Consider the following 21629-nt stretch of genomic DNA (forward strand, 5'->3'; position numbering starts at 1 on the left):
TCCTGAAGCGTTTAGACAACTGTATGCAAATACTAAATCAGTGCATGTAAATGATTGAGCTCATTTACATCTACAATATTCTGCAATTCCTATTAATAATATATTGTTATTGCCTAGAATTTGTGAGAGGTAAAAATATAGACAGTCCAGCTCTGGCTCGTCCTTTTGGTACTGCTGCATGTTCTCACTTTCCCTCTCTAGATGCAACACCAACACTGACTTTCTAGAGAACCACACAACTTCTCTGTGTTTTGAGTTTGGTTTGTTTTGTAAAATAATTGAAGGCAATTCTGAACCGAAACTTTTTAACAAGTTCAAATGCTTCCAGCCCACTTTGTTGTTACATGGCATGAATCATAAAATAAACCCCCAGTGTGATTCCTTAAAAACAAAGAACAAGACTTATTTCGATGGAGTTTCCACACAGTTTTTCATAATAGAGGTTGCATTACTCCATAGGTATAAATCTTAAACTGAGTGTTATTGTTATTTCTTTATTCCGTAAGATTTATTTTAGGTTTAGTAGAATCTGAAACATCACTACTTTTCTTAGATGAAGTGAGTGAAAATGCAGTTTGTTCTCCAGATTTATAACACCATATTAGCCTGTCTCCAAACTCCATTCTCTTTTTACCAGTTCCTCTTGCTGCAGGAGATGGAGATGAAGCAAAATATATTCTTCTTTCACCTACTTGTGTAGAGGCATAATTTGGAATTCAGCAGACCTTAAAAACAATCTGGGGATCACAGGAAAGACGAACTGAGAACTACCCATTTATTTTCGTGTTTTTAACTGCCCCGGCCACTTTGTATTTTGCAAAAGAGGCAAAAAAAAAGATTCGAGTCTGGTCTCAGCTATGCTCCCAAGTGATGATTTGTTGGAGATGCATGCAGCGGAGTAAAGACCTCTTCTTCTTTGACATGAATCTGTACTGGTCGAACATCACTTTATTGCTATGTATTGATCAAAGGCCTCCTTGAAAGTTGAGTATTTGGACAGACAAAGAAGGAAGAAAATAATTTTCCTCTTGTGTGTACTTGTGCACATGCATGAATTTCAGAAATGAGTTTGGATCGTGTAGTTATTTTGCAATCGATGCTTTTGCTGTCTAAAATGAGGGCAGGGCTGGTGAAGTCAAATCCATTTTGTTTGAAGTGTGAGCTCCTTAAGTAGCGCAGGAGTCGAGGAGCCTCCTAAAACTACTGATGTCTTTTCTTCAGTATGGGGCAATAGTGTCAGCTGGGAAGAGAAGAAGGGAGTAGTCTCCAGCAGTGCAAATTGAGATGTTCATTTTTCTCCTGTTTCCAAGAAAAAAAGACTCCAAGTCCCTATGGACAGAAAGACAGTTCAGTGTGCTTCTGCTGTGTGCAAGGGAGGTTTGCAGCCAGCCTGGGTTTTTTTAAAGGCCAGCTGTACAAAGGCTTGCACTGAAATAACCAAAAGCTATTACTCAGGAGCAAATATCATTTTTCCTGTTCAAGCCTTTGGAAGGAAGGTGACTTGAAGGTAATGAACTAGTAACAAATCACTCGAGTAATAAGTTGAGGCGTAAAAAAACAGTAGCCACTTCACAAGATACTGGTCCTGTTCTCTTGCTCAGAATGTCATTGGGATCCTGTGGCGGAATAGGAGAGAAATAATATAAAATGCCAGGCTGTTAATATTGTACTTTGACCTCAAGGCTATTCTTCCAATGTAATGAGAGTGCACATAAGCGTTTAAAAAGGAAAGGGATTTAAAAAGAACAATTTAAGATGTGGCAGCATTGCAATTGCTAAAAAATTACCTCATTCCCACTCACACAGAGAAGCCTGAGATGCAGGATTGCTGCTCTGCAACCAAACCTATCTCATACAGTGAGTAATTTGAGTAGAGCAAGATTCTCTCCATTTCTTGGAAGAGAAGTTCAGGGAAACCCTTTAGCTAAAATGCAAGTTAGGGCATAATTGGCATCAACTCTAATATTTGCTCCCCTGGGCCTTCATACAGACTGGAAAAATAGGAAATAAACTAAAGAAGTAGTACGTCAAGTCACCTGTTGTTCATGCCACAATCTTTCTCCTTTTTTTTTTTTTTTTTTTTTTCCTGGTAGCTGGAGGATGTTGGTGACATTATTGAAAAGATTCGCATAGGACACAAGGGTGGAGGTCTGAACTCTGGATGGCATTTGGACCGTGTGGCGATTCGGAGACTGTTGCCAAGTGGGAAGGTAGGCTACAAATCCCAGCACTCTGCAATACGTTTCCATTAGCAGCCACTTCCCTTTCCCAAAGCACATCTTCTGTATACAAAGCATGATTAACAGTGAAAAACGGCTCCCTAAAGAACAATGCACACTAATGAACTTGCTAGAGCTTGGGGATCTGGTGACAACAAACATGCATTGCCATGTTTTATTCTTTAAACGTTGATTGTAAGACTTTGCAATCGTTACTTTTTAAAAAATGCTGGTTTTGTTGTACCTTTTGACTAGAGTTATTTCCTCCTGGCAGTGGATGGGAGCAAAGCAGTGATGTTGCTCCTCAACCTTTTGGAGGTCTTCGCTACTCTTTATCTGTTGTGTGAAGGAGCAATCTACCTGCTGGATTTGAAGGCAACGTTATCATGACTTGCTTGCTAAACTGAGAGGGGAGATGCCTGAGTTTGTACCCGTTGCTCTGCAAACACAGCTAAAGAATTACAGGGCTGAGCAGATGTCCCTGTGCTGCACTGCACCACTGTCGCTGGACATCCCAGAGTGCCCAAGGCTAACTTAGATAATGGTGGTTTTGGGTGATGTGAGAGGTCAAAGCTTCATATTTTCACGTGTAGCTTTGTTCTGAGCAAGCACAAGGAAGTGCGAAGTGGGTGTACCGTTTTAAAACAGAAAGTATTGTTGCTCAACATGGGCAAGAAATAATTTCATCAGTCCCTTAATTCTGGAAGAATAAATGCAGTGAGCCAGTAAGGTTAAGACAAGCAAATCACCTGTCCATGCAAGTCCCCGAAACACTCATATAAAAAACATTAAGTCCTAGGACTTTGATTGCTCATGTCAACAGGATTAAGGCAGCGGATCCAGACTGGTCATCTTGATCTTGTCCACAAAAGAAGCTGTTCCTCGGCCGTGCTTTCAGACACTGGCTGTAAGAACAGGAATGAGTCTGGCTGCAGGGGAGTTCAGAAGAAAATCACCTCTTCAGGACCAGTTCAGAATTGGAGCAGTAGCTGTGTTTGAGAGCACCTGGGCTCTCTCCTCTGTCTTGTCCTTTCTCCCCTTATTCTGAAGGGATGTTAGCTTTCACCTCCACCTCAGTGCTCAGGTCTGTCCCCTCCTGAAGTGACTTCTAATATCAAGTGTTGGTGTAAACATGACTTGCTCGGTCACCGTGGACCTACTTCTCATCTTGATGCTCCTTCAAAATTTCCATGATATGTTCTACTCCCTTTGCCTCACAGTCGACTCAAAGGTCTGGCTTGAACCTTCCTCATTGTGTTCAAGCCTGTATCCTCCTGCACAAGCTTCTTCGCAAGCCAATACTCTTTGTTTCTCATGATCACCTTTTTGCCAACCTGTTACTATCAGACCCTCTATCTGTGTATTGACTGACTCTTGCTTTGTACAGCTTCATTAGGCCAACGAGCAAGCTGATGTTGCTTTTGGAGATATTGTTATTGGTCATAGGCAAGGGAAGATGAAGAGGGAGATGTGCAAAGGTATGGAAACCAAAGGAATAAAGATTCCTGGGCTGCCTTTTCCTACACCTACAGTTGACTGAGCACTTTGGGAAGTCCCAAGAGCTCCGTGTTGAGTGCTCTTCTATTAGCCCAGAAAGGGGCTCGGAGCTGCGCGGCTCTGCAATCGTTACAGCAGCTTTGAAGGGCAGATGGTGAGAAACCTGGGAAGGAGGAAGGGAGGAAAACCATGAACAACTGAAAAATGGAGAGATTTACAATTCTGCTGATCTTTTGATTATGGCATGGGAAAAAAGAAGAGAGCAGAGCCCTGCATGATGCCGCTGATCAGCCGCAGGATATTATGACCTGCCACAGGATAGCAATATGCTGCCAGCGCTTCTAAAAGCTGTGCTACCTGATTAGACTGCTAAGATGTGTCTAGATGTATCTGTAATGCTGCAAAAGAAAAATGAGGTCAGTAACTTTTCAGATTAAATTGAAAGCACTTGGGTAGGAAAGTAGGATTGCTGCATGCCAATAAAGCTCTGCCTTGGCATGCCAATTATATCTGATAATTATATTTCATTTATTACAACTTGGAGAAGGGCAAAGCACTGACTTTTAGCACACTATCGTACCCTGTCTCTAGCTTAGGGCCGGACTCAGACTCTAATGAAACAAATTCTGATTGGAGCTGCGAGAGGATTTTGCCGTGGGTAACATAAAACACTGCACTTTATGTCACTTAAATATTAATGCAATCACTAACAAGGAAACTTCAATAAAAAACTGCGGCAATGACATGGTGATTAACAATAATGATACAATTAACTCTTGCAGTAACTGCACATTATGCCCCGCTGTGCAGGCACTCAATTCCCTGGATATCCTATTACCAAATAAACAGTGTTTGTATCAACGGCACCTACAGCCAACACTGTCAGACCTTAGGAGCAGTTAAAAGCTTCAGTGAGAGGTCTCTACTGGGAGGAGAGCGGTTCAGCACTGGAGCCCTCTCTTCCCAGCCCAGGTGGGGGATGAGCACTGTTCATCAGCTCAGCATACAGTGAGATGATACAGGTTATGTGGTCAGACAGCCAGTGCAGAAACGAGTAGGCGGAAGGAGTGGTGTGGCCAGTCACTAGATGCTGCATTTTGCTTGTCTAGCCCATATTACTCTAGAAAGTAAAATATTTGAAATCATCTAAAGTGCTGCTGGTTTTGTTTGACACCGTTCTGTACAAGCCATGCTCCAAACCGCCTTACAGAGTTAAACACTGCAAACCTGGGGTTAAACAACAGCGCTGCAGGGAGTGGAAGAGAGGAGGAGAAATGCTGTTTTATTGACAGCAGAAGGTGTGGGTTCAAAGGATGGTTGTGCCGCAGACTAAAGACACCTGATCATGCAGGCCCTTTGGAGGGGTTCAGCTCCTGCAGATCACCTTGTCTGGGATCGGTGCGTGGTGGCACGACGACCTGTTCGTTCCAGGTCAGCAGTGACCGGAGTGCACCTCTGATCTTAGGGACACGACTGATTCCCCCCCAGTGACTGTGTCGGGGTGGGGGGCAGGACTCAGCAGCCAGTGCCGTAGTACACAGTGATAACTATATTCAATATTGTCACAGCGACAGCTATTGCTTTCTCTTAGTATATGTTAATATTTGAGTACTTAGGAAAATAGTGAAGAAAGGACCCTGTATTGATTTGATAAATAATTACGTGAGAGTAATTAAGGTGGGCTATTCATGTGTGTGTTATACATGGAAGTGATGGCACAGAGAGTACTGGAGACAGCAGAAAGTCTCTGTGCTACTTAGGAGAGGATGATGAAGTTGTCAGTGAGTGAAGAGCCGTTTTTTTTCTTCCTTTATTTAGTTACTGTGAGATTAAAACTGACTTTTCTTTTCTGTTCAGACTTGTGGGCTCTGCAACTTGCATGATGGCTCATGCCTGTTTCTTTACGGAGACATAGCCTGGGGTGCCCAGCACACGGAGCCATCTTACCATCTTGGAGGCGTTACAGGAGTCTGTTCTTAATAAGTAGTCTGGGATTGATTTTGTTTACCAAGTGGAAAACACATGTTCTATTGTTTTTGTTTGTTTGATGATAGAAAACATACTTGTTTCCACCAAAGTGAAGTCAAAACAAAAGATCAAAAATTAAATCACTATTTTTCTCCTCTTAATGCATGTATGGGAATTGCCTGGAAACCAGCTTGAGTCACAGAGTTATAGGAAAAAAATCCTGAAGTATTCGCTCAGAAAAAAAACCCTACTGACTTCAAAGAGATGCTGGCTGAATAAGGATTGAAAAGAGATTGCAGAGTCTCAGTAAAACACGGCCTCAGCAGGAACAGTGCCGATTAGGAATTTGCAAGATCAAAAACTGGGAAGGACAGAGATCTACGGGATCATACAGCTAGTGGCACTTGGCCATTGAGAATACTGTTACACGTTCAGTGCTTCTTCTCAGAGTCCTCAGATGTCCTCTTTCTGGAGGAAATATATTTTTTGTGCTATTTCAAGTCTGCATGTACATACACATACATACATACATGAGCTGAAAATCCTTGCCTGCATGTCAGAATCTTTTCAAAGGGGAAATGCTAACACACGTTCACGTTGTTTTGAAGAGATTACCTCTGTCGTGTTTACTTCAGGGCTCGGAAACTGTCACATTTCCATGTGAAAGATGGCTTGCAAAGTCTGAAGACGATGGTGAGATTGTCAGAGAACTGGTACCATCTGATATTTTTACTGAAAAACTCATGAAGGACGGGACACTCAAGCAGATAGAAGAAGAAGTTGAAGACCCATTAGAAGGTAATGTAATCCTAGGAGTAGGTGGGGACCTATTTGTCTGATTTTTTGGAAGAAAACGTGTGGATGCATGGTTCAAACAAATGCAACGCTGGTGTGACTGTTCACATTTCTTTCCCCTCATGTTCTCCAGCCTCTCTTATACCTGAAGCACTTCTGCGCAATAATACTGTCATTTTCCTGCAGGGCATTTTTAAACCTGTCACAGACATCCTTTCACACAGGCGTAGTTTGCACGTCTCCTCTGATGCGTAACAAATTTCCTCCATCTTGTCCTTGTCTTCCAGGCTCTGTAAACATTTTCACTCGTTTGCCCAGCTTCACTCGTCCTGCGCGCTCTGCCCCTTCCTTTCCTGCCCTACCAGTCTGATTTATGCTCCTCTTTTCTCTCAAAGTTGTTTTTCCTGCTGCTTTTCAGGTACGTATGGACATCCTCTAAAAAACTGGCTCTAGGCAGCCACCCTCTCCTCATTTAAGTACCTCTGGGCAATAAAATAGATTCTTATTGAGCTCTGAGCTCATCTTATAGAGAGTTCACATTCAGTGTTTGAGGTTTCATCCTAAACCTGGTGCTTCTCTGTATGTCCAGCTGCTCCTAACTCTTTTTTCCTCTAGGACCTCCTTTTCCCAAGCTCCTTCTGCCCTTGAGAGAACTCACGAACCCTCCTACACCCTGAGCAGATCAAACTGAATTCAGCCGCCGTCTTCATTCTTGGTTCTTGCATCTGGCAACGAGATGATTCAACAGAGGAAATCGTTCCTCGGCCTGTTTCTTTTCTCTCAGAGTGGTTTGCATTTACAGTACACCATTGTCAGGGTGGAATTTCTACGGATTGCAAGCGCTTTCCATTGTCAAGGGAAGAGATGTTTTGCAGTTAGGAGTGTTGGAGCCTTTGCACTGTGCCTTTAGAAGAGACAGATGTACTTCTTCCCCTGTTAGGAACTGCGTGATAGCTCACGGGAGATTTTTTTTTCCTGTGGAGGCAAAGACAGTTTTAATATCAGTTAGAAAGTGGCACGACTGCTAGATGCCTGAGTGGCATTTTCTTTAGTTTACAAACTTCTGTTGCTTTACCTTGCATTAGTTACCATGTCTTAACTAACCTAAGTGACTAATTTCTTCCTTCTAAAGGCAAAGCCTTAAAACAAGTTTTACAGCCTGTGGAATAGGATTTTTGGATGGCTGAAGATTTCTTCTGACTAGGGCTAAGTTTGGGAACTTCCATTTTAAAATATCTGGGACAGGAGCTATACATTTTGCATCTCTATGAGTCCTCATACACCTTGGGCCCTGACGCAGTGTAAACAACAGCAATGGAAAAGCAGCTTGTGGTGTTCTGAGGATCATCTTTTACACAGTGGACTGCGTTTCAGTCCTGAAGGTCTCTAGAACTGGCAAGCAAACACTAGAGGGATGCATTAGACTATACGCATTGCTTCCTCCTTCACTAATGTAGCAGGTGTCTCTCAGACATGAAGCTGTAACTCTGTAGGAGATAAGGTGACGAGACAAACCAGAAAACGTGGCAATGCACGTAGCCTGATGAGTGGTCTCAAATGACGGTCCTGATCCATTTCTTAGAGAAATCAGTGGAAACCTTTCATGAATGATGAAGCAGAACAGGCCATGCTTTACTGCAAAGGCTAGGTACAGAAGAAAAAGACAGCATAGCTACTTTCTTTGACGCTGTTAACATACAAAGAAGAATCCTAACTAAGAATTCGTGCCTCTTCCTCACTTGCATTGCCCTGGGATTTGCAAGGAGGCATTCTCCAAGGTTCGTATGCCAGCAGAATAATCAGAGACTTGTACGGTTCCTAGTTGTTCTTCTGGCAAGGATGCTTTCGGTAACTATTTGTTTTCCCTGTGTAATTGGGAAAAGAGTAGCAAAATAAAAATAGGAGTATTTAACAGGTTTAGTAAAACACATTACTGAAGATTTGATGAGGTTTTATTGGATCGTCATTGAGCAAGCTAAAGAGAAAAGGGTACTTAAAAAGTACAGTCCAACACTTCCTTAATTAAATACAGTCTCAGCAAAAGGACTCGGAAACCTGTTCTCTTGCTGTTTGGGGAATTTATAGAGATACATGCCATTAACTCCAGTAGTAATTGCACATATAAATCCCTGGAGTTTGTTTATGGAAGGTGGAGTATTAAGAATTCACAGCACTGAATCACTTGTTCTCAGATGTAGGTCCCTCGAGCCTCAGTATGAGAAGGTGCTGAGTTCCCTCACCCCTATTGACTTTGCATCCAGTAATAACCATAACGATTCTTTGCATTTTTAACGGTGAACTATGTGATCAAAGCAATACCCAGGCATTGATTAGATAGAGAAAAGGAAAGCCAGCAAATTTCAGCCCAGCGATTCCCCAATCTTTGGATCATTACCAGAAGCCCGGAAGGATAAAGCATACGGCATTTTAAACCTCCAGGAACTGAGTGATGAGCAGAAAGCTTGGGGACCATTTTCTTAGGTAAATTCAGTACCTAAGACAGACCTTGATAATTCACCTGGCCAGAAAATCACGTCTCTGTTTCTTTCTGCAGTTCACACGTACAAGATCAGCGTGTTCACTGGAGATATATATGGTGCTGGGACAGATGCTAATGTTTTCCTAAATATCTATGGAGATCTGGGGGATACAGGAGAGAGAAAACTCAGCAAATCTGAAACGAACTTCAACAAGTTTGAAAGAGGACAGGTACATATGCAACGGGTTAATAACACTTTCTGATTTCTGTCTTTAACCTGACAGATCCATCTCTGTCTTTATAGGCTGAGTTTTCCTATGGGGATTGAATTGATTGATTCCATTTACCATGTTCATTGCCTCTTTTAAAATGCTTTGTATGGATTGTCAGCTGGGTGTTACAGCTGACAGGCACTGCGGCAAACGGGTAGGTGCTTCTGTGGAGTCACTGATAAACGATTTATGAGCTTGGTCCATATAAACTGGCTTGAATTGTTCGCTGCGGGTTTGAGAGCACACAAAACCCGAGGTCTCTCATTCATACAGCCTCTGTGCAACTGATTTACATGTGCATAATTCACCGCAGAGCGTGATAAATTGATGGGACCTAAACTGTGGCTGTGCTTGTTTGACAAAATAACTCCAAAAGTGGTACTCGGCGGTCAGTCCATGAGTCATATTCACAGCCTTGTGCGGAGATACTTAGATGTAGTGATGGCAAAGGTTGTTTTATCTGGATTGTCCATAAAAACCTAACTGGATTAGAAGGAGAAGTCTTACTTAGGCTTAAAAATCAGGATGTAAAATTCCAGGAGTTCAATATTGATTGCAAAAGTGTCAATTGATTGCACAGGTGTCAATTGATTGCAAAAGTGTCACTTTGTGCAGCTGCCCTCATAGCAGCAGCAGGCTTCAAAACGCTTCCCTGCAGAACAGTTCTAGTTTACGGAGATGCCTTCTGTGGACTGCTGCAAAGCTCGTAGCCAAGCACCGTCATGTGAGACGGAACTTCAACACGTACTTCGCTCTGTAGTCTCCATTTGCTTTTGTCCAGTAGATGATCTGTTGAGAGCTCGTTAACAGAAGCAACTGTAATTGAACACTCTGCAGGAGGATACGTTTACTGTACAGGCTGTGGACCTTGGCATTTTGTACAAGATCAAGATTCGTCATGACAATAGCATGTTCAGTCCTGACTGGTTCCTGGAAAAAGTGGAGATCCTGGATGAGACCACAGAGGAGTCGTTTGTTTTCCTGTGTGAGCGCTGGCTCTCTAAAAAGAAAGAGGACAAAAAGATCGAGCGTACGCTTTATGAACAGGTACGGTTACTGCTCAGATCTGCGATCCCAACCCGCTGCTGCTGATAAAAATAAAATTATTTAATATCTGGTTGAAGTCCAAGACAGCTCATTAGAGACTTATGGGTTTTTGGCTTGTCCAAAATGCACTCATGATTTTCAGGCAAGTGCTGAAAGTGTGGCCACTCTCAGCCCAATATCACCAGCTCTGTAATTTGCAATTTCAACAGAAAAATCAAGGTCTCTAAGCGAAACTCTTCAGCTGAGAGCCAAAGTACCTTGCTGATGCACTGCAGAGTACATTTCCCTGCTGCTCTGCTTGCTGTGCCCACGATATTCAAAGTCCTCGAGCCAGAATATTGAGTCCTTTAACTTCACTCTCACTGGACTGGATGGGTTTATCTTTTCAGCTCCTTCTCTCTCTGAACATAACAAGTCTCGCCTATTTGGTACCACTCAAAGCACCAAATGTTTTTTAGTGAAATGCCCTTTCTATTTCCGCATTCTCTACTGCTGTATTAGGCTAATAAAGTTAATTGGAATTTGAGGTATACACACTAATTAGAATTAGCAAACAAGATTAATAGACCTCTTTTGCTTCCGTACGGTGAGAAAAGCAGCTGACTATAAGTCCATTGTATCGAAGGAGCCCACTCTGCAAAATACAATGATATTTTAATTGACAGTTATCATCTGTTTTATTATCAGTTTCATTATCACCAATGAAATTGGGCCAGACTCAGCCTGAATATAACAGAATGGATGTAAGAAGAGTCACACCTTGGATGCGTATTGCCATATGCTCCCACATATAATTGCAGCAGACAATGCTACAAGTGCTTGTGGTCACACTTACCCTGTTGCTCATATCAATTCATAATGAGGACAAGCTAATAATTATTTTTTTTTAATTAAGTGACAGTGTGATAAGAGCCTCACATTTATTGAACAACGACACTGAATGCATCTGCAGTAACTCCTCAAATACAATAGATGTTTCGTGTCATTCAGCTTTGCAGCACGCTCCCTCTCATGCTCTCTGACCTGTACCAGGTGCATTACTCTGACTTCACAGTCAAAGAAGCCCTGACAAGCAAATCTGGCACCGTTCCATCTGCCCGAATTTTCTGTGGCTACTGCTTACACAGGCAGCAGAGAAAAAGTCACAACACACCATTAAAGTCTGTTAGGTCCATTATGTTTTCTTTTATTATAACACATGTCCAAAACGGCCTGTCAAGGTTACCAATGAAGTAAATGAACGACCTGCAGTAAATTACAGGTCACATTTATCTGAGCTACACTGAGCCAAAAGCTACCTGGGGAACTAGAGGGATTTCTGCCCATGTTGTTCTTGGAGGCACATGGGAACAGCTGACAACACTTGAGCACTCAACCTCATTACCCTCCCATACATGCCTTCCAACTAGAGCTACGACGGTGAGCGAAACAGCCTGGATGGCTCGTCTCTCAGCCTGTCGAGTCAGGACAGCAATGCAAACATGAAGGAGACCAAAAAATCCCGCTTGGTGAAGGCGGCAGAAGAAGGATCACGTAAGCCAGCACCGTGTTTGATTGCACGCATGCGTGTGTCCTTGGCTTTCAGTGCTTTAGAGGTTGCGTTCGTCCTGGTGAAGGGCAAAGAGAGGCAGAACAGCAAATCGCTTCTCTTCAGCAGGTGGTGTGACCACTTTGGGAAAGATAGGACCAGTGCTTGTGTTTTTGTGTTTGTTGCTTTTCCTGTAGCTCTCTGATGCTAACAGAGGAATAAGCCATGAAGCCCACAGCAACTTCAGTGTTTCCAGCCCTCTTCCTTCTCTCCCGTGGAAATCTATGATGCTGTAGTTTGTCAGAACTAACTTCTCCGTTGCCAGCAGATGTAAGGTCTCCAAATAGTGTAGTGCTTTGGATAATGTTTAAGAACAACATGCAGCTGTTGGAACCAGTCCAGAAGAGGGCCACAAAGATAATGAGAGGGCTATGAAAAGAGGCTGAGAAAGTTGGGGCTGTTCAGCCTGGAGAAGAGAAGGCTCTGGGAAGACCCTCTAGCAGCCTTCCAGTACCTAAAGGGGCCTACCAGAAAGCTGGAAGAGGCCTTTTTGCAAGGGTGTGCAGTGATAGGACAAGGGGCAATGGCTTTAAACTGAAAGAGGGGAGATTTAGATTAGATCTAAGGAAGAAATTCTTCTTTCTGAGGGTGGTGAGGCACTAGCACAGGTTTCTCAGAGAAGTTGTGGCTGCCCCATCCCTGGAAGTGTTCAAGGCCAGGAGGGATGAGGCTTTAAGCAACCTGGTGTAGTGGAGGGTGTCCCTGCCCATGGCAGGGGGGTTGGAACTAGATGATCTTTAAGGTCCCTTCCAACCTAAACTATTCTATGATTCTATGTGACTGTATCATTAGGTAGGTGGTTGTTCAAGGGTACACTGCTTTCTGTTGTGGTGAGGTAAAAGGCACAGGGTACCTCTACAGACAATTACAATCCTAAATCCTGTCCCTTAGATGCCTAAAGTTAGATGAGTGTATCCACACCACCAAATGTGGAAGAAAAGTTGACAACATCCATAGGGCCTGCTCAGCAAGAAATCCACTGACCTAAAGAATCATACTCCTTCCTCCTCCACCAACAACCTCCTTGCAGACAGCACTTCAGAGGTGGGAGAAGTGAACCTACCTTCTGGACAGCCGAGTCTGACAGAGTTAAGGGAAGAATTTATGGGAGTTTTGTATAATTTTTTTCTGAAGTGTCCTTCAAAGGATCCAAAGATCTTTGCAGTAAGAGGGACTGTGGTCAGACACGCTATCACCAAAAGAGCCTCCCTTGGGTAATCAGAGGCTCTTTTCCACATGATTCCATAAAGTAGCTCCTGTTTCTGATAGCAGCTGTTTGTTTGGTTTTTTTTCCTGTATCTCTTTGACCTACTCAAGATGATGTTTCATGTAGCATGTTAGATCTGAATTACCAAAGAAGGCTTTGAATTTCCCAAGACCTTATTTGCCACGCTTAAGGCATCTCCCCTTTTCAGGATCAGACTAGTAGTGCCTCATCACTGAGGATGTTTGTTTAATATGAATTTAAATGTGATTTATTTTAGAACCCTCCAGATTTTTTCCTTACAACATGTAGCTGCATCACAACAGATGTTGGGTTGGAGGAGAGTGGGATACAGGGAGCTGAGCAAGAGCTCAGATAAGTCTCTCGGCTCTCAGAAAACAAGTTTCAGATGGGAGCACTCAGGCGAGTTTGTCCTTTTCTGGAAGGTGAATGGTCTTATAATTGGGCAGGAGAGGAGGGTCTGCAAATGCTGCCACTGAAAGACAGAGAGTCCATGAACTCTAGGCTGAAGTTCTTGCTCAAATAACTGATGGAAACAGTTGGTGGCTGTAGTGTAGAGGTTCATTTTTATGCTCTGGTTCCTGAGACAAAGCAGAGTTGAATATAAAAGAAAAATCTGTTTCTGGATTGCAAGTTATAAAAAGTGAACTATGCTGGGCTGTGTCTGTAAAGGCCAGCTTTCGTGCAGGGAGGCTAGTCTTGCTTGACTGTGTCCGATACGAAGTGGGAAAGTTGTGCAGGTTTTGTTTCTGTCATGGCTGTGAATGAAGCCTGGAAGATCAGTGTCCACCAGATGAAGTTAACCTTGGTGGAAAACTTCCCCAGTCCACCAGTATTTCCTTATAACTTCTTTACCACTGAGGCTTCTTTTTTCCCTCTGTACTTACGTATCTTTTGATTAACCACCTCTGTGATTCAGAATGAAGACTTCTGGTCTAAATTGCACCTACAGTTTGTCATTGTCCTACACAGAGTCTTCTAGTTTTAGATTTAGATTTTAGATGTGTGATTAAGATACTGTGTTGTAGCAAGTAACTGGGCAGCAGCTGAGTCACAGTTACTCTCTGCATATGTGCTCTTAGTCCACAGCAAGTGCAAAATAATTAAACTTATCTTAGACTTCCGTGGTAAGCCAAGCGTAAAATGATGTAATTTGGCTGAGGAGTTTAAGATAGCTTTCAGTGACATGGTCCGAGGGAACTCACACAAATGGTCACTGCAGCTCAGCTGATGCCCAGTGGCTTGTTGTGATGTGATACCTGGGTTGCATGTTCCACACCTTTAAGTTGTGAAGCAAACATAACGCTGCACATCGCTTAGCCTAGTCTGCAACCCATGTGTCTCGGGACAATCCTTCTTTTGTAATCTCATATTGTGTTGAAATGCAAAATAAGCAATTCCCATGTTCCTTCTGATACTACTTCTGTGGCAAGACAATGGATAACATCTGCAATGTTGACATTCCATGTAGTTTCACAAATAATGGGTAAAAGATCAGCATCTCCCCTGAGAACCCATCTCCAGCAGAGCCGGGATAGTTCCCATCATCCCCATTGTGCCAGGGTGGTCTTTCTTCTCTGAGTCCTGGAGCTTGTCATCGCCACTATCTCTGTTGCAGTGACATGGCTTCATTAAGGAAGCTGTCACTTAAAGGAATGTTGGATAAAGATGGACTGTGTGAGCTAGGCAGCCACCTCCTGAGCTGGATAAAAAAACAGCTGTTAATTAGTTGATTAGGGGAAGAGGTATTGGGAGGTGCCTGGGAAAAGGAATGACACTTTGAGCAGCCCAGTTCTGACTGTCCCATGCTCAGATGGGGAATATCTCTGAGAGACAGGAGATGGACGTGAGCATGAAGCACCAAGAAAAGTCCTGTTGACTAGGAACCTGCTTAGGTCTGAACTGGGAACCCTAGTCCATGCTGGAAGGCAGTGCTGGAGATGGTGTGGTCCACACCCTTAATGAAACCCAACCTCCTCTGAGGGGGACGTGTGCCATCAAACAGCCTGAACTCTGCGAAGAGACTCAAGGAAACAGGGGGCAAAAGGAGACGGGCTGGAGGACCTGTGTTGTCCTGCTGTGGCCACGTACCTCAGGTTTTACATTCTCCTATGTTTGAAGAAATAGAACTATGGAGTCACAGAGAAAGAAGGAGACAGTGGAGAGGGGAGACAGACAAATTGAAGGATCACTTTTCTAGTTTTTAGAGGAAAGAGCAGCAAACGGTATTTCCTACTGTTTTGTAGCAAGCTCCTCTATGTCGCTGCATCCTTTATTTAAAATGGGAAATTATGACAATTTCTCATAGTTCTCACTTTTCACACAGATGTTTCAAGTACCTTGTTGCTTGAGGATGCAACATCAGTTGGAAACGCTGGTAGTTCTGTGAACTTAGACTATCGCAGGAGAACAGGGTAAAAACTACATAAAAGAAAATTTTGTCTCTATTCAAAATAGACTTTATCGAAAAGAGGATTCTGGAGCTGCTCTGAACATGACCCCTCAACATATCTGTATAAAATCTGTCTTTCCTACAGCTAAACCCTTTCTTCTGCTAGTACCAGCAGCTCCAATGCTTATTTTGTGAAGAATGCGTTGCGTATCTTTATGCCGATGTGCACACTGAAATGTAAATGATATCATAAAAGGGGAGAGTAAGTCTTGCCTAATCATCAGTTTATTTTATGATGGTATACAAAATCCTCAAATTGGGGCTGAATGAATCTCTTCGAGTTCTGCTCTGTCCAGAGGTAAGAAAAGATTTGGTCAGCAAGAATTCTTGCCTTCTCTGATGTTGTACACATATTCTGAGCTCATAGTACAACTCCTACACCAAAAATGTTGTTAGTCATCATAAAGCAAAATTAGATGTCAATCCTGGGTGATTTGAAACCAACTAAGTTTTTCATCAAGGTTTATAAATCTCCTTTTTTTTTTAAGTCAAAAAAGAGATGATGAAGCCAGGCTGAGTTTCGAGTCTGTGATGAGGAAAGGTTCAGAGCTCCGAGTCTTGTCAGAACGGTTTGAACAGCCCTGCACAAATGTTCTGGGAAATCAAACGAGTATTCAGCGTCTAATTCTGCACCGCCCGCTCGACTTACCCAAATGAGCTTTTGGAAAGCACTTGAAAAGCAGTCTGGCACTTCCACCCTTTTAACAGCTGAACTGAAATCTCTGAAAACCGCAGGAAAAACCTGCTAAGTCCCAAGCCTTGTCCCGAAGGCTGTTATCCTTATGCAATATACAAAATTATTGCGTGACCTACATTTAATACGAAGCATGTTTACGCGTCGTTTGCCTGGTTTTGCAAAGGGATGCCGAAACCCTGAGCTGCCCCGTAGATCACAGCAATCTTTGAATGAGGCACAAAAGAGAACACCTGCAGTCGCACTGGGATGTTCAGTCAGTGATGGTTTACCTTGGACCCAGCACAGATTTATTTGCCTTTATTGAACGGCTGGTGTAAGACCGCTTCAGTCTAATAGCCTACTTAAGATTTAAGTACCCAGTCTCGTCTTCAGGAAGGTCTCTTGGTGTAAATAAGGATTCAAAACCTTTGCTGTTCTGTCGTCTGTTAGGGAGAAATCTGGACTTATATCGTCCTTGCAGCCTGCAGGGTTGCCTGGGGAAATTAACCCTTGCAGAATTCAGTCCCAAGTGTGTATGGGAAAGCAGTCTCCCACGCACGTTTGTAGCCCAGGGCAGCATGGTGTTATCCCTTCTGCGAATGAGTTCAATGGGATGTGAACCTATTTAGCATGCACAACTGCTCTCTCTGATGGGATGAGTCCCTGGTTTTCTGAAATCCCACTTAAACGTGTATGTGTGGGGGTTTTCTGGTGACTAAACCTCTGTTTGTTGCAGTGATCCCGTACCACATCACCGTCACAACGGGCACAGAATATGACTCCAGCACGGACAGCCGAGTGTACATCATCATCATGGGTCCTCAGAAAGTGCAGACGGAGAGGCTGTGGCTGGATCTCCCAGAAGGAAAAGACGAGTTTGCAGATGGCTCTGTGGAGAAATTCTCTGTTTGGGGCCTAGACGTCGGGGAGATCAAAAAAGTGGAGGTACTTTGTGAACGCAGGGCAAGCACTGGAAGCATCTGAAATACGTGGCCAGAGAAAGCACATGTTCCTGTTATTCTTAGTAGAGAAGGAAAGGCACTTGGGTCTAAAAGGAATGTAAACGTGGGTGTGCTAATGAGATTTCACATGTGTCTGGCCCTGAAAATAAGTACGCTATAACTCTGGCGAAACCAAGATCCTTGAGAGGCAGAAGATAATTTTGAATTATAAGGAACTTGTAATATGTCCCAGTTTTGTGCCATACCTGGCGCTGTTTTTCTCTTAGTCAAGCCCTGTTATTGACAGATGCAGCGAAAGTTTCCAGGATGCAGCCTTCCATCAGTCTTTCTCCTAGTTGATTTTTACACTACTTCCAGCCGGGTGTCATAAATTGTGCCTGCAATGAGAAACACATCTTGTGTAATTTTCTAGCTAAATATGAAAATTGTTTTCACAGCTTGGAGGACCCAGGCTTAGAGGAGAAAATTAATCATCGTTCATAAGTAACATGCACAAATAGATTTTGGTACAGGGGCCATTTTTTCTGCTATGGCTCAGGGAGACAGAATTTGCATAGACTTTCCATCACTGAGCTTATACTTTACATGAATCTTCCAATATGTTTGTGTACATCATTCTTGTTTCATATGGCAGTTCCAACTCCTGAAAGCCTGCTCCAGCTCCCAAGAGCTGAAAACCACAGCACCTGAGGACCTCAAGATCCTATTTGATTTTATTTCTACCCCATGCCCTGTGTTGCAGTGAACCTACCTGTTGGTGTGTGTGCTTGTGAATTCAGAGGGAGGAGAATGAAAGAAGTATAAAAAGAGAAATCCTAACTAATTAAAAAATCTTTGCAGTTGTATGTCTTCTTGCAGCAGCTGATAGACTGAAGCAGTCTCATTAGCTTTCGTTCAACCAATAGATTCTGGCACCTTGAGAAGTCCTCATAATAGATTGGAGTTTTTTATCAAACCATTTTCTTAGTGCACTCTAAGTGCTTGGATGAGTATTAGTGGCACTTTCTATCTAGCCCATCCCTAGGTCAAACTTTGAAAGTGAAGTGAGTGTATAAATCCTTCTCTTCCAGACTGTGTGCACATGGAAACAGCCATGGGCTGGGACAGAGAGGGAGGAAAAAAGCAGTATAACCCCTCAGTGTCAGAGAGACAGAAAGAACAGGCTGGAGAAAGAAACAGAAAGGCAGGCTGGGAAACAGACAGTGAGTAGGGTGAGGAAGGGGTAGGGGATAGGAGAAGGTAGGAGCAGACACTTGGAAATAGGCAGAAGTAAGGAAAAAATAATTGGAAAAGGATTACAAACAGGAGAGAAAAGATTGCAAATGAAATGCAGAGAGTTAGAAAAAGAAGTAACACATAGCTTTCAAGCTGGGTCGTGGTCTTCTGCACTCTTTCACCCGAGTCCTCAGTGATCTCACCTCTTGCTCATTTTTCCCTTTCAGTTCGTAACCTGGCAGCTCGTGGCTAGAGGAGTCATCTGCTCCTGGCCTTCTGCCTTCCTTCATGCAGTGCCCTCTGCTTGGAAGGTCTCTTCTTGTTGATGCACGTCCCAGCGATGACATCGATGTGCCAGTCTGCCACGGTTGCCATGGCATCAGTCCATATTTTCCTTGCAGAAAATTGCAGTGTTCAGGGACATTGCAGAAAATTGCTATTTATCTTCTTGGGAAAAATGATGAACAGTTCGTTCTTAGATTTGGCATTTGGCTGCTTCTGGAAAAAGGCAAAAAGTTCTGAATATGAGTTACCGTGTGAAAATAGCATAGCATGGGGATTAAGTTTCCAGAAGCCCTCTGTACAACCCAGGCAGCAGACTGCAAGATTTTGTAGGATCGTGAGATCTGCAGCGTGATACCACTTTCAGATTGGCCTTGTTCCTCTGTTGCAAATTTACCATAGTGAAAGCAGAAACAGTGGAACATGAAGTAATTTGAAAGGGGCTCATTTATACCTGTCTTGTAAGCCCTCGGATATAATATTTACTATTGTGCACTTTACTGCACACACTGACATGAAAATAAATAACACAAGTTATTTGGTATAAGCACTTTGTACTGTGTTCTTAAATTAAGTTTTAATATTTCTTCTCCTAATGAATGAAATTTAAAAGATGATTTTGGTGACCTTCTATGATGGGGTTACAATGTTGGTGGATAAGGGCAAGAGCAACTGACATAGAATCATAGAATGGTTTGGGTTGGAAGGGACCTCAAAGATCATCTAGTTCCAAACCCCCTGCCATGGGCCCGGAAATCCTCCACTACACCAGGTTGCCCAAAGCCTCATCCAACCTGGCCTTGAACACCTCCAGGGATGGGGCATCCACAACTGCTCTGGGCAACCTGTTCACTTCGAGTCACTTCCTTATCCACTGAGTGGTCCATCCATCAAAACCACGTCTTTCCAGTTTAGAGATCAGGATGTCATGTGGGACAGTATCAAATGCTTTGGATAAGTCCAGGTAGATGATGTCAGTTGCTCAGGCACATCATCTACCTGGACTTGTCCAAAGCATTAAACACTGTCCCACAGGACATCCTTGGCCCTAAATTAGAGAGGAATGGATTTGACAGATGGACCATACGGAGAATAAAGAATTGGCTGAATGGTCACACTCAAAGAGTTGTGGTCAATGGTTCAATGTCCACGTGGAGGCCAGTGACGAGTGGTGTTCCTCAGGGGTCAGTACTGGGGTCAGTGCTGTTTAACATCTTTGTTGGAGACATGGACAGTGGGATCGAGTGCACCCTCAGCAAGTTTGCAGATGACACCAAGCTGTGTGGTGTTGTGGACATGCTGGAGGGAAGGGATGCCATCCAGAGGGACCTTGAGAGGCTGGAGAGATTGGCCAGTGAGAACGTCATGAAGTTCAACAAGGCCAAGTGCAAGGTCCGGCACGTGGGTCAGGGCAATCCCAAGCACAAGTCCAGGCTGGGTGGAGAATGGATTGAGAGCAGCCCTGAGGAAAAGGACTTGGGAGTGCTGGTGGATGAGAAGCTCAACATGAGCCAGCACGGTGCGCTGGCAGCCCAGAAACCCAACTGTGTCCTGGGCTGTATCAAAAGGAGCGTGGCCAGCAGGTCGAGGGAAGTGATTCTGCCCCTCTACTCTGCTCTCCTGAGACCCCACCTGGAATACTGCATTCAGCTCTGGAGTCTCCAGCACAAGAAGGATATGGAGCTACTGGAATGAGTCCAGAGGAGGGCCACGAAGATGATCAGAGGGCTGGAGCACCTCTGCTATGAGGATAGGCTGAGAGAGTTGGGGCTGTTGAGCCTGGAGAAGAGAAGGCTCTGGGGTGATCTTATTGCAGTCTTCCAGTACTTAAAGGTGGCCTACAGGAAAGCTGGAGAGGGGCTTTGGACAAGGGTGTGTAGTGACAGGACAAGAGGCAATGGCTTTAAACTGAAAGAGGGGAGATTTAGATTGGATATAAGGAAGAAATTTTTCTCTCTGAGGGTGATGAGGCACTGGCAAAGGTTGCCCAGAGAAGTTGTGGCTGCCCTATCCCCAGAAGTGTTCAAGGGCAGGTTGGACGAGGCTTTGAACAACCTGGTCTAGTTGAAGGTGTCCCTGTCTATGGCAGTGGGTTTGGAGCTGGATGATTTTTAAGGTTCCTTCCAACCCAAACCCTTCTACGTTTCTATGATTCTATGAAGTATCCCTGTTCCTAGACTGCTGTCTCTGCAGAGAGACACAGGCATGATCAGAAGAGTCCTGCATTGGTCTGCATTTCTAAACCACTTCTGGTTCTCCATCACAAGCACAGAGTAAAGCGTGATGGAGTGCAAAGTGTTGCAAGTCTAGTACCTCACTGACTAGGACCTGATCCTGGAAGACCCTCAGGTCTGTCTAGTATTCTCTGCACCTTCCAGAATAAGCAAGAAAACCCATTTTTTACCATCTTTTCCTTCTATCTGTCACTCAAATTCTCTCCCATTTTCCCCTGTTGTTACTTTTGGTTTCAGTGTGATCATGACCTGCCCAGTGCAAATTGTGCATCTTATCTTGGTGATGTGACGTACTCAGGAGTCCCTCAAGGACAGCTGGAATGAGTGACAAAGATTTTAGCTGAGTTTGTCCCAGATTTTACAACATTGTTCTTGGAGCGCCTGGAACTCCGCTTTTGTGCAGGTTCTCCAAGGCAGCTCGATGTGCAGGATGCTTTCTTCTGGCCTGTCTCTGATACCAAAGGAGTTAAAGGTTGCTGTGAAAATCTGGTACCTAGCAATGTCTTAGAATGATGTCTTAGGAGTTGGCTGTAATGAACCCAAAAGAGCAGTAGGCTTTAAAGGGCTCATTGGGATTGTCCCTCCAGCTGCTCTGTCCTTGCTTCACTGCAGAGCTGTTGCCCTGAACTCTCCCCACCGCCTCATCTGCACCATCCTGCAACAAGTCTCGAGAGGCTGTGTGCAGACTCTCAGAGGAGCTTTGGGTTTGGTGAAGGGC

At 43.8% G+C, this 21629-nt stretch overlaps 1 protein-coding gene across 1 annotated transcript in view; it reads left to right on the plus strand.

Annotated features, from left to right (window-relative positions):
* LOC104376602 (lipoxygenase homology domain-containing protein 1-like) overlaps window positions 1-21629 on the plus strand; it is an 86374-nt gene that overhangs the window by 17602 nt on the left and 47143 nt on the right. The window contains exons 11-16 of the mRNA XM_086629495.1: window positions 2094-2210; window positions 6320-6482; window positions 9034-9188; window positions 10068-10277; window positions 11687-11810; window positions 16955-17163. Coding sequence (XP_086485621.1) covers window positions 2094-2210; window positions 6320-6482; window positions 9034-9188; window positions 10068-10277; window positions 11687-11810; window positions 16955-17163 — 978 coding nt within the window. The remainder of the gene's footprint in view (window positions 1-2093; window positions 2211-6319; window positions 6483-9033; window positions 9189-10067; window positions 10278-11686; window positions 11811-16954; window positions 17164-21629) is intronic.

This window comes from Tauraco erythrolophus, chromosome Z (assembly GCF_009769465.1).
Source record: "Tauraco erythrolophus isolate bTauEry1 chromosome Z, bTauEry1.pri, whole genome shotgun sequence".
In the NCBI taxonomy this organism is placed as follows: Eukaryota; Metazoa; Chordata; class Aves; order Musophagiformes; family Musophagidae; genus Tauraco; species Tauraco erythrolophus.